At 45.2% G+C, this 14,492-nt stretch overlaps 2 protein-coding genes across 8 annotated transcripts in view; one reads left to right on the top strand and one right to left on the bottom strand.

Annotated features, from left to right (window-relative positions):
* The window catches only part of LOC108051943 (feline leukemia virus subgroup C receptor-related protein 2), a 23,802-nt gene extending 14,483 nt beyond the window's left edge, over nt 1–9,319 (top strand). For all 6 annotated transcript variants that reach the window (XM_017134254.2, XM_017134256.2, XM_017134255.2 and 3 more), the window contains 8 exons: nt 604–715; nt 931–1,033; nt 1,604–1,828; nt 6,305–6,446; nt 6,647–6,843; nt 6,907–7,031; nt 7,228–7,338; nt 7,857–9,319. In XM_017134254.2, coding sequence (XP_016989743.1) covers nt 604–715; nt 931–1,033; nt 1,604–1,828; nt 6,305–6,446; nt 6,647–6,843; nt 6,907–7,031; nt 7,228–7,338; nt 7,857–8,142 — 1,301 coding nt within the window. In that variant the 3' untranslated portion in view covers nt 8,143–9,319. The remainder of the gene's footprint in view (nt 1–603; nt 716–930; nt 1,034–1,603; nt 1,829–6,304; nt 6,447–6,646; nt 6,844–6,906; nt 7,032–7,227; nt 7,339–7,856) is intronic.
* LOC108051942 (anillin) lies at nt 9,258–14,492 on the bottom strand. Of its 2 annotated transcripts, XM_017134252.2 has the most exons (12): nt 14,245–14,492; nt 13,846–14,142; nt 13,306–13,782; nt 12,852–13,224; nt 12,421–12,792; nt 12,188–12,359; nt 11,891–12,026; nt 11,629–11,823; nt 11,316–11,534; nt 10,891–11,257; nt 10,394–10,692; nt 9,258–10,334 (listed from the first exon to the last, which is right to left on the bottom strand). In XM_017134252.2, the coding sequence occupies exons 1-12, from the start codon at nt 14,260–14,262 to the stop codon at nt 9,615–9,617; spliced, it is 3,645 nt and encodes a 1,214-aa protein (XP_016989741.2). In that variant the 5' UTR covers nt 14,263–14,492; the 3' UTR covers nt 9,258–9,614. The 2 variants fall into 2 exon arrangements, with proteins under 2 accessions (XP_016989741.2, XP_044316139.1); XM_044460204.1 differs by having other exon boundaries at nt 12,852–13,782.

The raw sequence follows: 14,492 nt of genomic DNA, 5'->3' as shown, positions 1-14,492 counted from the left end.
AAGTTAAACTTGAGGAGAAGGTTTGAATGATTTGTGTTTGCTCTGCAATTTGTTCACAAATTAGACAAAAAGCATAAAGTGTTTTTATAAATAATAAACACAGCAGTCAATCCTGATTTTTAAAAATTACTTATTTCATTAAATTAATTGTCTAGTCATTTTAAATACAATTAAAACCTGTTAGTCAAAATTTTTGTAAACCTGAAAAGAGTGGTGGTGTATATTACACATTATTGGGCCCTAGATTTCTTAGCTGCATGAATTTCTTACCAACTTTTGGCGTTCTAAGCCTTGAAATTCGACCTTGAAAGACGTACCAAAAAATCCCCTTTAAGTCAGGTAATCACTAACAAAACAGAAAGGGGGATGAACTTGATATGATAATATGGCGAGGGTTGGCGCCTCGATTTGCATGCATATTGGCTTCGGAAAGGGCCTCACCTCCGCCCAAGTAGTGAGTAAGTAGTGTAAGCCTGCCCCCTAATCCTGTTAATCCGCTGCAGCTACATGGGGTCCTCCGGCGGAGGTTGGGAAGCCTTGAGCCGTTCCACGAGCATTCTGAAGTGGCTTTCACCTGGCTCGCATTCTATTTCTATTTTCCAGGCTACAAAGTCTACGCCCGACGCTGGGCGGTGCTCATTCTCTTTGTGTTCTATTCATCCTCGAATGCCATGCAGTGGATACAATACACCATCATTAACAACATAATAACACGGTGAGTGAGGCAGGGACCTGCGTGGGGTGGTCGTGCGAGTCCGGGAAATCATGCATCATATTTCGTTAAAAGTTCTCAAAAAGCTCATTAAACAACTTGACTATGGGCGGGGCCTAATGAATTGGGTGAATAAATTAACTTCTCGTCCGACGACAACTGCATCCTCGCCACGGGAATATCGCCCTTTCTAACCGCGGCTCCCTTTTGTCCTGCAGATACTATGGCATCAGCGATAAATGGGTGGACTGGACGTCCATGATTTATATGATCCTCTACATACCGCTCATATTCCCCGGCAGTTGGTTTTTGGATAAAGTGGTAAGTGATGGCAGTGGCACAAACTAGCATAAATCTGAGAACCGATATAAGTCAACGATTCAAGAAGAAAAGGTGTTAACAAAATGTATTAAATCATTCATATTTGTGTTCTCACTTACAAAAAAAATGTTGAAAATAAGTCCATAAGAGTAACAGTTTGAGATTGAATTGTAGTTAATTAATAGCATTAAACTTATTGATGTTAATTTTGTTGATTTAAACGTTGTTTTTGGAAAACAAAACTATTGTCCAATATTTGTTGAGAGTTTTACAGCTCCAAGTCTAATCGTTACATCTCCTTTAAAAATAGTTTGAGTGGCACATGCATTCAACTTTGTGTTATGTTCGATTAGAATAATTCTCCTAATTAAAAATGATAATAGAAAATATTCTAATTAAAATCACAGGAATATGAGTTTTAAGTTACTTTAAAAACCTATTTGTTTTTCGTATTAAGTTACTCTCATTTAGAGCTTTCTTAATTTTCCACATTTAAAAGGGCAGCCTTTGTTCCCCAGCAGTTTCCCATTATTAATTGCCTCCATTGTTTTGCTTGTGTGTCATCAACAGGGTCTTCGCATAACCGCCCTAGTTGGAATTGTGGGCACATGTATTGGGGCCTGGATCAAGGTATTTTCGGTGGATCCCTCGCTCTTCTACGTGAGCTTCATTGGCCAGTCGATCGTGGCCTTGGCCCAGGTGTGCATCCTATCGCTTCCCGCCCGACTGGCTGCAGTGTGGTTCGGTCCGGACCAGGTGTCCTCGGCCACCAGCGTGGGCGTCTTTGGCAACCAGGTGAGTTGGTCCTCGCTGCGTTGATGGGAGATTGCCATGTAAGCCGCTCCGACATTGTCTTGTGAGTTAGTGAGCCGTTGAATTTGCATGAACACAGAAAAGGCAGTAGTCCGCCCCATTTTGCTAGATTGATGCAGTGACTCGGGGCAAGGCCGCCTGGGGACGTGCGACCAGCCCACTTCCGGTAGTGCGGAAGTGGCTTGCTCCGGCATTTTTGTGCTGGTTGCCCTGTGAATCCTGGCCTGGCAATCATGAAATTGCCCAAAAGAGTTGCGAGCTGCCGCACAAGTTAAACAAAACTGACAACGGCAGGGTCGCCCCATGCCATGCCACGCCCCCTTTCGCCTGAATGGCTCCCAATGCTAATGCATGCGGAAGGCTCTTTGAGTGGATTCAATTTGGCGCACTGCATCCGCATCTCTGGCCAGCGGCAAGAGGTTCAATTTATTCAGCAGCGACAAACAAACGAAATGACCTCTCCGAAATTCTCCGCAGCTTAAGTGATTGCCTGGATACCTTCGGTCATCCAATGGGGCTGGACAATTGAAATGTCACCATTGAGAGGGTGCAGGAGGTGGGCTGAGGTGAGGGGACTGGCATTATGCCGTTGCAAGTGCACAACTCGAGATTGTGGCCGACCGACCAGTTGATTATTTGACTTTTGCACCGAATAGGAATGAAAAACCGCAAAATTCTGTAAGGCAATGACGAAGACAATATTCATTAACCATAAACGAATTTGGAATGTCACAAGTGGAAAATGGTTTACTCACTTATTTCCTTGAATTGAGGTCCAGCTCGTTTTCATTCCTATTAAGTTAATAGCTGTAGAAAGCTTTCTCTACAGTAAAAGACTTGTGTGAAAAGGGGGTAACTAAAGGAAATGAAGGCATGCAGTAAGCACTGCTCTACAAATTTAATAGTTAATTTTCCGCATGTCAAAACTGGCAAGGTTAAGCGAAATAAATAAAATTCTACTCCACAAAAGAACTAGCGCTGGATCAATAACGGCAAAACATTAATAACGACTTTAAACATGTCACGACTATGACACCTACAAATTATTATTATCACATTTATTAAGGTGAATTAAAATTGAAATCCTTTTATAAATCCTTAAATAAATCTAAATAAAGAAAAATCACAAAATGTTCCCAAATGACTTCAATTATAAATAGCAAAAGCCAATTCAACAAACCTTTTATAAAATATTTTTGTATTACAATTTTCTTGGTTTATTTAACAATCTTATTGATTATATAAGTTTATTGTGAAAGCGTATTTTTGAATTGTAACATGTCATGGCACTTTTTAATGACTCCAATTTTTGATTTGCTATTAAAACACAGTTTAAGAACATTTTTAAAAAAAATTTGATAAGTGAATTTATTGATTTCATTACTTTTTCTTATGAGTGTACAATTTAACCAAATTTTGGTGGAAAATTCAGCATGCACATGTCAGGGCATTTCCAAATGACTGCGATTTTGACTTTGGACAGGTTATGGGCTTAAACACCGCAAAACAATTAGGCCGCTTGCTTAGCCATTAGCCAACAGTGTCAGGTGCGGCGGTGATGAATGACAATGGGCCAGGGAAATGGAGAGTGGAAAGTAGGGAATGTAAACGGGGAAAATGGGGGTGAAAAGTGGGGGCAATGGGATGTGGAACAGTTTGCTCTTTATGTTGATTTACGAGCGCATCGGGCGGCAGGACTGCAAGTGCAAATATGGGGCTCAAATATCCACAGCCACCTCCTCCTTCACCTCCACCGACATCCCGGCAAGACACATTGCATCCTAAACGCACCTGTGTGTCATATTTGCTTCTCACTCGAGTGCAGATGAAAAGGCTTATAATTTCCGCTTGTCACAGGTAGGAAGTCACAATGGGATGTGACAATGTGAGGCTACGTGATGATGACGAAAACAGGACGATGATGTGGATGTGAATGATGATGATGGGAAAGAGTGGGTCAGAATGGCGAAGGGTTTAAAGCCAGCCCGGGTAATCTCTTGTCGAAATGCCAAGCCGAACTTGTGCCCGAAAAAAAAGAGCCTTCATAAAAAACGCAGCGTGGGGCCACGTAGATGGCCCACATACCGAGTGACATTGAATGCGAACGCTCCGCCGCCCATCCGCCCACTCAATCGCCTTGGCTGCCTTATCTGGCAAGGACGACGCACCACACGCTCTTCGAGCCACACGCCCCCCGCCACCCGCCGCCCCCAAATCTCTGATTTCTGACTGGCTGAGCCGAGCTGAAGCGGATTTGGCGGAGGAGCATTGTTGCCAGAGTGCTGAGCAAACACAGTTTCTTTTCCCCCTAATTTTTTTTCCTGCACGTCGTTTTTTTTCCCGGATGGTCATGTAAACACGGCCGGAACGAGTTGTGCCGCCAAGTCGAGAATAACATTCTCCAGGGCCGCATGCGAATATTCCGGCGGAATGGCAGTCCCTCCAAACGAGACTCAGACGCTCGATTCTCTGAGTCGGCTCAAATATTTATTCTTGATACCATGGAGAGGCTCAGACTGCAGTGGCGTGTCCCATGTCCCGTGTCCCGTGTCCCACTCGAATGTCCTTTTGCGTTCCCCCATAAAAACCCAAATAGCCAGAACAAAGGAAACGGACAAGAGCTGGTAATGGAAATGGAGATGAGCTCCTGGCATCTGCCTGGTTTATGGCCCATCGCTCGAATACATTTATGCAAATGGTTGCAATTCTTTGAATTTACTCAGGCTCATATTGCACGAGTATTTTAAAATCACATTTCTGTTTTTACTCGATTATACCAATTCCCGACTTTATTGCCGATCATTATTTAAATTATTGGCAGCTATAAACTGAATCCTTGACATTTATTTATTTATATGGCGGCAGCGCTGTATATCTTTGTATGATTGGCTTTTCAAAAGCGAAATTTATTATTTACTTGTATAAATCCTGAAATTATAATTTTCACAGATATAGAAATTGCTTGGGATTAAACATTTACAACCTTTTCGTTTTTACCTGAGAAATTTGTTTGTTTTCCATTTTCGATTTCTAGGATTTTCCATTGGCAAAATCCATTAGACTAATGCCATAATCTTCCTTAAGTCATCTGAAGGACATTTTTCAAGGTAAACCCAGATAAATGGGGAAATCTGAGTTTACTTGAGATAATCTTGATCCTTCGATTATTGAACTGCTATAAAATCAAACTACCAACCCAAAACACAATTTTCTTAAGTAAAGATGGAAAAGGGGAAAACGGATGTGTTTGCGTGTTCCATTAAATGGGTGGCCCAATCTGGAGGACAGACCACCTGCAGCTTTGGTGTCTGGTCTGTTTGGTCACGATACTGCCAAAGGTTTTCCTTTAACCTCAGCGGGAATTGGGTTTTCCTCTTTCCACAATTTCGTTCCTTTGTTTGTGCAAACCAAAAGTTATTGCCAAAGAGAAAAGCTCGGCTTGGTTTATTGTGTGTGAAGCTGAACTGTTCAGCCGGCTGACATTTCCTTTGTTTGCTTAAATGAAAACAATTGGGACTCAGCTGATTATTTGCCATACAAAAGGTATGTGTTTCAATTCAATTAAACTAAGGAAATTCCCCCTGAGGCTTTCATTAATTGAATAAACCTGATATGCGTTTGCATGAAATTCCCATTTTGTATTGTATACGTATTTTTTTAGGAAACAATTTTCTTAGTTTAAACACAATTTTAAATTTTGCGCTTGAAAAATAAGCTTTTATGGTCCAATTTATTTTCCTGACTGTCAACCGTCACTTGGCCCTAAATACCGCCACTGCCACTAAAACCGATTTATAGTGTTAAAAAATAGAGGTAAATAAATAACAACTGCATCTGTGTAAACTCAACTGAATGATACTGTTTTATGTTAGTTTTTATTTGGAAGTTAAATATTTAAATTTCTATTTGGATTTTATGGTGCTAAAAGGGGAAACATTTATTCTACCCTGATTTAGTTATGTTTTTATAGTTCGTTAGGAAGACATTACCCATATCCTACTCGTTTCACTATCCACATAATACCCTATCAGTCTTCCATAAAAAATCAAGGAAAACTACTAAAAATTGCATGGCTCAACTTTTGTGCAGTGGCGTGTGTGGAAAAAACGGAGCTGTCACAGCCGAGCCCGGGGTATACATCTATTTTTTTCCGTAAAACAGCGCCACAAACTTTGACGAAAACAAAAAAACAAAAACGGCAGCAGAAAAGCATTTACTGGGGGATCCGGAAAGGAGCAGAGATGTACATGTATCTAGTCGAGCCAGGCCCACTATAAATCAATTTCACAGTTGCAGCGTGAATAACGTTAGTCCAAGGGTCGGGTGCAGAGAGTGGAAGTCCGGAAGCGGAGCAGAAATGGCAGCGAATTCGGAGGAGGCAGCAGCGGAACCGGAAACTGATTCCGCTTTGGACAACTTGTCTACAATAGAGAAATCCGCCCTTTTCTTTTCTTTCAGCTGGGCGTGGCCGTCGGTTTTGTGCTGCCGCCCATGCTGGTGCCAAATTCACCGGATCTGGAGACGGTGGGCAGTGATCTGCAGATGATGTTCTACTTAGTGGCCGGTCTCACCAGCATCCTGCTCGTCTTGATGGTGTTATGTAAGTGCATTTTATTCAATAGAGAAACGACGATATCTCGTCGTCACTGTAAGCTGAAAGTTTACTACATTCTGTTAGCTCACAATAAAGACGAGAAATCCGCCCTTTTTACACCAATAAATATTTGGTAGCTTTTATGTGTATTACGATTTTTGAAAGCAAGGTATTGTAAGTTCACATTTTTCTTTAATTTTTTTTAGTTTTCCAGGACAAACCGCCCACTCCACCTTCCGCCGCCCAGGAGGCGGCCCAAATTTTGGAGAGCTCTGGAGAAGAGCAGGTCAGCTTCATGCAGTCGCTGAAGAACCTGATGACCAACCGGAACTTCATCTTCCTGCTTCTCTCCTACGGCATCAATGTGGGCGTCTTCTACGCCATCTCAACGCTCCTGAATCCGGTATGAGTGCCCACTCGATTAATGAGCGGTTAATGGGGGCTAATTGCTGGGATTTGTTTGCAGGTGGTGCTGAAGTATTATCCCGGCCACGAGGTAGACGCCGGACGTATTGGCCTCAGCATTGTGCTGGCCGGAATGCTGGGCTCCGTGGTATCGGGTGTTGTGCTGGATAAGACGCACAAGTTCAAGTAAGTACAACAATCAAACACTGAAGGGCTTTTCCGAACATGGGCGAAACTCATTACGTATACGCCATGTGGCCCCGCTAGGAGTGGGCTGCTTGAGAAAGTTTTAGCACGGCAGCAGCAGAAGTTGTTATTAATTGAATAAGGGGCCCTCAATGTTTAATGAGCGGGACTTAATGTGGTTCACCCATTTTCCAAGGGAGACGACGCTGGCGGTCTACGCGCTATCCATGGTGGGCATGTGGATCTTCACCTTCACTCTGAACACGGGACACATTGCGGTGGTCTATTTGACGGCATCGCTGTTGGGGTGAGTTTTGTATATACTATGTTTTTTACTCAAACTATCATACGCTACAAAGGCAAGTTAAACATTGGAATTTGTCAGACAAATATTTTTGTTTAAAGTGGCATATTTGTTACTGCCATTAGCTTAGAGAAAGCATGTTTTCGAAAACATTAAAGTGGGTCAAATCAGGCACCCTCTTTTTAAAAATTGTCAAGCAATAAAAACATAATTTTTTAAATAAGTTATTAATAAAAAAATTCCTTAAAAATGTTAACTTAGTCACAGATTAGAACGAATAACCGTGAGTCAAATTTCCATGTTCTTATATTTAAGCTCTAAAATAAAGTTTTTTTTAATTCAAACAAATTTGAGTAATTTACTGGGTTAATTTACATTAGTTTTATAAAAAGCAACAATAAATGAACTTCAAGTTATTAGTCTGCAATCTTTATGAAGAAGTATAAATTTGTCTCATATCATATAGTCAAAGTTTGGATTGGGTACTAAAAATGGTTTCCGTATTATTTACTCCCTTGCAGCTTCTTTATGACTGGCTACCTGCCGGTGGGCTTTGAGTTCGGGGCCGAGCTTACGTTTCCGGAGCCGGAGGGCACCTCCTCTGGCCTGCTGAATGCCTCCGCCCAGACCTTTGGCATCTGCTTCACGCTCTTCTACTCGGAGTTGTTCACCACGTTCGGGGACATTGCGGCCAACATAACCATGGCCGTGATGCTGATTGTGGGCACCATTATAACGGCCACCACCCAGTCGGATCTGCGGCGCCAGAATGCCCAGGTGCCCGCCAGCGGGGCTGGCAATCCGTAGGGAACTCATGCCGGCCCGGCGACTGTCTTTTATGTATAGTATTCTACGCATATCGTTTTACTATTTACTGTTTAATTTATTTAATTGTTTACTGTACATTCCGTTGTAGCCTTAAGTGTTGAATTTTAAAATGTTCATTAAAGGTGCATGGCAACACACACTCACGAACACAAGCACACACACACGAATATGAGTAAGCTTAGGCAATTATTTTTAAATTTTATATTGGCCACCGATTAAGGTTTAGTGCATAGGTTAGATGAATCTAAATTCAGCAACCCCAAGACTTGCATCGAAATTAAGCTTTATTATTGCGTTGCAACTGCTCACCAACAACAAACACACAAGTACAGACAAGTGTTATATGGAAATATCCTTCAGTATTATACCCCTAATATTCTAGCGAACGTTGACAATTTGATTGCTAAACGGAATATCCAAAACAGTTTGAGGCAATGTAACCGAATCCAGCGAATGCATTAACGAACAGTAGCGTCTCCCGTCTTCAATTGTTCCCTCCTTTCGCAACAGAATGTGTATATAATATATATAATTGTATTCCGGACCCGATCCAGCGAGAGCGCTACTGTTGTACAAAGCACAAGTATATCCTGCATATCTGGCAAACTGTAATAATTTTGGAGAATTTACAACTAAAAGCAGATTCAAGTCAAAATATATACCAATACAAAATATATCTATACATTTGATAATGTTGTGAACTAGAGGAAACCCACATTAAAAAACATCGCCGGCGGCAATTCGTAGTCGACATTTTGTAGATAGCCTTTAGGCCGACGGCCAAATGACATACGTAAGGATGTTATCTCCAAACAAGAGTCAATTCAGATGGCCAGAGAATCAGACACACTGAACTACCTGACATGAACCACCTACACAGTACACATAAACCACCCGAGCCGTCAAACGAAACGGATACGGAGAATCCTGGTGCCGGATCGGAGTTTGGCACTAGAACAGCCGGCGTCGTGATACCACGCAAGCTTTAACTCTCACTTGTTGTTAGATTCGGAATGGTCAGAGACACAAAGATAGTTAACACGCGGAATCCACGTAGCCACTTCTTCATAGCCACGAGTTCTTGCAAAACGATATATGTGAATGTAAATGTGTACGTGTATAAAAGTATTCAATAAACTATAAACTATTCAGTGTACAACTGGCGGCCGCCTTTTACTGGGATTTATACATATTATATATTTAGCGAGACATCCTAAATGCAATGTACATATAAAGGTATTCAAACAATACTTCGTCGATAAAATACGAACACGAACGTGTCGAATGCGGAATACGATTAATTTGAGTCGGAAACATAAAACAAAAAAGACAAACGCGAGCGCTGTTAAATAGTAATTTGAGTAAACTTAAAAAGAGAAAACTTTAAACAACCCGCCCGTTTGGTGTCAGTGTCCGTGCTGCTGACAGGATTGCAGGAGCGGGGCAGCAGTTCAGTGAGAAGTTCCCCAGGCGCGCAGCAATGTCAACGCCTTGTTGAAGTAAGCGGACCACTCCTCGCGCTCCTCCTTTGTGTCGGCGGAAAGCAGATGGCGCACTGTAGTGGTTCGCCCGTTGGGCACGATTATCAGCGACTCCTGGTCCGTGTCCAGCGCAGGTCTTTCGCACTCCAGCAGCATGGTGTTAAGGCGAGCGCAGATATCGCGCGGCGCAGTGGTTACCTTTTGGGAACTGCATGCATTTAAATCGATGCTGCCCATAGGCGTCTTGCGCTTCTCATCGTCCGGATACTTCCAGAAGTTGATCACGGAGCCGTTCAGATAGCACCAACGTCGGTGCCAGGCTCCAAAGCCGGAAATGTCCTCGAACATGGTAAGGAATCCTTTGTACTCCACGCTCACGGATAGTTCACAGTTGACCTTCATGTGAACCACGCCCTCCAGCGGGCTGACGCCCAGCACCTGAGTCAGCGTCCAGGAAGTACGTTGGATTTCTCGCAACGAGAAGATGGCAAAGCCGTATTGCACGAGCTGCGGCGTCCGAACCACATGTGGTCCCGCCGGACTCTGCACCGGCGGCATCACCAGGCGATTTTCGCCGCCCTTCTTTTTGGGCGTCTTTACGCCTCCCTTTTTGTTTAAATTGATGTGGTACTTCAATTCATGGGGCAGCTGATCACGTTGTGCCAGCATACCATAGATTTCCAGAGTGATCTGTAGGCGAATTGTTCCCAATGAGAGAGAGTATAGATTTAAAGAGTCTAAAAGCTTACCCTAAAATCTGCATATACATTGTTTAGTTGCAGGACATCTGGGAATTTGACAGACAACAGGCCAGGCATCGTGGGCACAGTCTTGGTGGCCAGTACGTGTTCATTGTACTTCAGTAGGCACACAAGATGATGACCATTGATGTTGCCAGTGGCCATTTTACGCACGTACTCCTGCCTTAGGGGAATGGTAATGTCCTTGACCGTCAGCAGGCCCTTTTCTTTTGGGGCACCCACGGGACGGATGCTGTTCTCAACTCTCAAACGCTGAACTTCGTCCAAACAGGCCTGGCGACGATGGGCTGTAAGGAGTTAAAGCATCAGATTTATTCTATATGGCAACTTTTATGGTTTTAACAAAAATAACTGTATTATGAATGGACAATTAACTTGGGAAAAAAAATAACTTTTCTGGGGTTACATTTCCTTTTTCCGGAAAAGATTAAATGGACATGTAAATATTTTGATAGTAAAAGGTCAAATTCACTTAGGTTACTTACTTGCCAGTAGAAGATATCGCTCTCCCTCAACGGACTCTGTGGAACCGGAAAACTCGACGGTTGCCGCGCACAGGTTAAGGGCCTGACTGGCTTGACCAATCACCTGCTGCTGCTTGCACACCTCACTCAGCAGCTTCTTTATTTTGTCCTGCGCCTGAGAAGCTTCGTTCAATTCCCGCGCATTTTGCATATCTTCATCGTCATCGTCGGTCTGATTATCTGTGACACCAGCGGATGCTCCTGTGTTCTCACTTTGCTGAGGAGAGTCGTACTCCAGTCTGTGCTTGGCATGACAGTCCCCACCGAGAGCGGATCGCATCACCTGCTGCTCGCGACAGATCTTTCGCACCGGCGTGGAATTGGAGCTCTAAAAGCAGTGCAAATTAAGTTAGAATTGTTTAATTTGATCACATTAACAAACTCACATTGGCGCTCTGCTGGCGGCGATAGAAGCTGACTGTATGTACCAGGGTGACCAGGTTGTCGTTGTCCTGGTTCACGCTCAATTCGGACTTGACCGGTTGTCCACCACTTGGGAGAGGCGTCTGCATGTCCATTATCTCATGGTGCTCGTCGATGGGAGTGCATAATGAGACTGGATTTTTACGGAAGGAAAAGCTGTTTGAAGCGGTGGTTCCTTTGCTCTGCAAGTACAATTAAAAATAAAGTATTGGTATTTAGTCGTAGAAGAGTTCAAAAACTCTGGGATTAAAATAAGACTATTTTTTAAATACTTACGCCCAAGGATAGTCGACTGGCATTGTGCTCGTCCTCGCTGTCGCTCTCATCATCCTGAGTGCTGCCATAGTTGTCCTGTACCAGCGCCTCATCCAGATAGTCGTCGATGCCGCCAGAGACCTGCGAGGAGTTCATCGAGCTGTCGTCCTGTCCTTCGGGGTTGTAGTACAAGTCGTGGTCCGCATAGCGCACAGTCTGAAAATAATAAAATGGTATGAATAGAGACTGCCCGCTGGGTTGTTAGTTTTCTACCTGTACTCACCTTCTTGCCGGGGTGCTGCTGCATCTCCGCCTCATTGCGCTGGACTGCGCTCATTATCTCTCGTCCCAGACTGCCGTTGCACATGCCAGCGCTGCTGTCCTCAGTCTGCGACTGGTCCTCCGACTCATCCATGCAACTGCACGAATCAAAGATAAGCGGTTAGTTAAGAAAGCGATTTTATTGTTGGTCTTGTCTAGAGGGTGGGGTTTAAAGCTATTCGTCTTAGGTCTATCAGTCTTAGAGTGCTACTCAATGCATAGCAGAAATAGCAAGCAGGAGTAGCATTTGTCAGCGCACCTTTCGGTCTCGTCATCATCCAGTTGATGGCTGTCATCCGTAGCAGAAGCTGTTTCGGTGGCACAGCAGTTGTCTCCGCTAGAATCGAGATCGGACAGGGCGGGATACAGGCGATCGGTATCTGATTTGCGGGCCCGCTTGGAATCCTCGTCGGCGATTGGCGCATCACCAGCTGAAAATGCGGAAGTATCAGCCACAAGTCCCTGGAATGTGGGTAGTTAGTCATTTCTTACGTGATCTTCTTTTACTGCTGGCCAACGAGGGTGAGAGACCAGCGATAGGCGGTGGAGGAGGTGGCGGCATTGGCCGCACTACTTTACTGGGTGCCGGCGCAGGAGCTCGAGCTGGAGCTGGAGCTGGCACGGAACTGCCGGCTGTCTGGTTGTCAAAGAGCTCCTTTTGTTTGTTGAAGCGATTCGAAATAATCTGCATGTCCTCCTGCCTCTGACGATCAATATCCTTGATGCGGGTCTCGGCACATGATTGCGCATTTGCCACCAAAGCGGCCACCTTGTCTCGCAGCTTGTTTTCAGTCTTAGGCTTGGCCGCTGCAACTACAGTAGTCGCAGCGGCAGCTGTCACTGGATGCACTGCCGCTAAATGCTCTGTTCAGGGTAATCAGCGATATAGGTAAGAAATAAGATTAAAGCGCTGCCTAACTCACGTTTAACTTCCTCTGCCCGGATTTGGCTAATGCTGGGAGCGGATCCTATCGGTGCCATTGGCAACATAGCCTTGTTATTGCCTGTCTCGAACAGCTTCATGCGCTCTTTCAGCGACAGCTCGCAAGGATCCTTCTGATTGCGTAGACTGCCTTGCGACTGCCCACTGGCTCCTTTGCTCTCAAAAATTGCGGCGCGTCCGGAAACCAAGCCAGACTTTACACTAACCGCAGGCGCTGCTGAACCTGGCTTGGGTGCCGGAGCAGCAGAGGCGAAGTTCTTGGCCACCTGGCTAACCGTCGTCGATTTTTCCGGCACTGGCGGTTTGGCCACTGGCGCTGCCCCTTCCTGTTTGCCAGCTGGCGCCGCTTCTCCCTGTTTGGCATAATCATAGGTGTGTTTAATGGTCGACGATTCGCGGCGTTGAAAACCTTGGGCCTCCAGAGAGCTCAGTACCTTGGGATCCCACTTTAGTTGCTTGGTCCTGGCGGCCTCGTCGACTTCGTCCTTCTTGGGGGGCTGTGGGGCCGGTGCCTTCTCCGTCCGCCTGCTGGACAAGTGTGGTTTCGGTGGGGGCGCATCCAAAGGTCTGTGCACTTCGTGGTGCGACGTGTCATCCTCCCACTGGTTGATGGTGTCCGCCAAAGCGGCAAGTTTGCCCAATCTCTGCTTGGGCTGCTTACTGCTGCGATTGTCGCAGTTCTCGTCCTCATTCGTTCTCAGATGGAACTGACCCTCTGTGCGGTGAATGGGCGAGGAGAGGTCATCCGTGTTAGAGTACAAGGCGCCCATGCGCTGAAGTCTACTGCGCGAGGTGTCCCGCAGCCTGGCCAGCGGCTGATTCACTGGAGCCGCTTCCAGTAGAGGATTTAGAGCCCCTCCCTCCTCATCGTCGTCATCGGTTACCTCCTGTTCCTGGATCTCAACTTGCACCTGGAGGAGGACCAGGACAGATGAGCAAAAGAGGCTGGGAACCAACGCAGGGCGGGTACTTACCCCAATCGGCTTGTCGGTGGTAATGTTTATCTCAATACCCATCTCCATGTTCTCCTTGTTGACCGCCGCATAGTGACGCAGCGGCTTGGCCGGAGACGCCTCAAGCGTGGCCTTGTCCAGTATCACGACCTTGCCGCCGCCACTGGCCGTGCTCTGTACTCCTGGCGAGCGGCTTCTCTGGGTCAGGACCCCAGGATCCCCGCCAGAAGAAGAAGTGGCCGTGCTCGGAGGGGGAAATTTGCTGGCGTTGCTAATTCCGAGGGCGCGACTGCGCTGTTCCGCCTTCTCGAGCATGTGCTGCAGCGGGAAAATGGAAAATGGCCATAAAAAATCGAGAATGTAATTACTAATACTAGTGCCGAGACAAAGGGCTTCATTGTGTGCGAATTGCCCTCGTACCTGAGTAAACGGGTCCATTGTTGTTGCTGCAGCTGCTGCAAATGCCAATGCAAATGCGAATTTCTTTGCGCGCACTCGAGTTTTCAATTTACTGTACTGCTCGGCACTCCACGCTGGCGATTTTCAACGGATGTTTGCTATTAACTACTTGCGGGCTGCGCGACCGTTTGCATTCGAAATTATGCGCGTCGCTTCTGCTTTTTTCGGCGGTTGGAGATTGAGATGTGTTGAATAATTTCAAAACGACG

The sequence above is a fragment of the Drosophila rhopaloa genome, unplaced genomic scaffold (assembly GCF_018152115.1).
Source record: "Drosophila rhopaloa isolate 14029-0021.01 unplaced genomic scaffold, ASM1815211v1 contig_115, whole genome shotgun sequence".
NCBI lineage: Eukaryota > Metazoa > Arthropoda > Insecta > Diptera > Drosophilidae > Drosophila > Drosophila rhopaloa.
The sequence above is the reverse complement of the archived record's forward strand: the minus strand, read 5'-3'. Positions and strand labels throughout refer to the sequence as shown.

Excerpts from the sequence above, each read along its gene's own strand:
- LOC108051942 (XM_044460204.1), bottom strand. Across the intron at positions 11,824-11,890 it reads AGCAGCACCCCGGCAAGAAG|ACTGTGCGCTATGCGGACCA; the intron begins GTGAGTACAGGT and ends TATTATTTTCAG. Across the intron at positions 11,258-11,315 it reads GCCGCCAGCAGAGCGCCAAT|AGCTCCAATTCCACGCCGGT; the intron begins GTGAGTTTGTTA and ends CACTGCTTTTAG.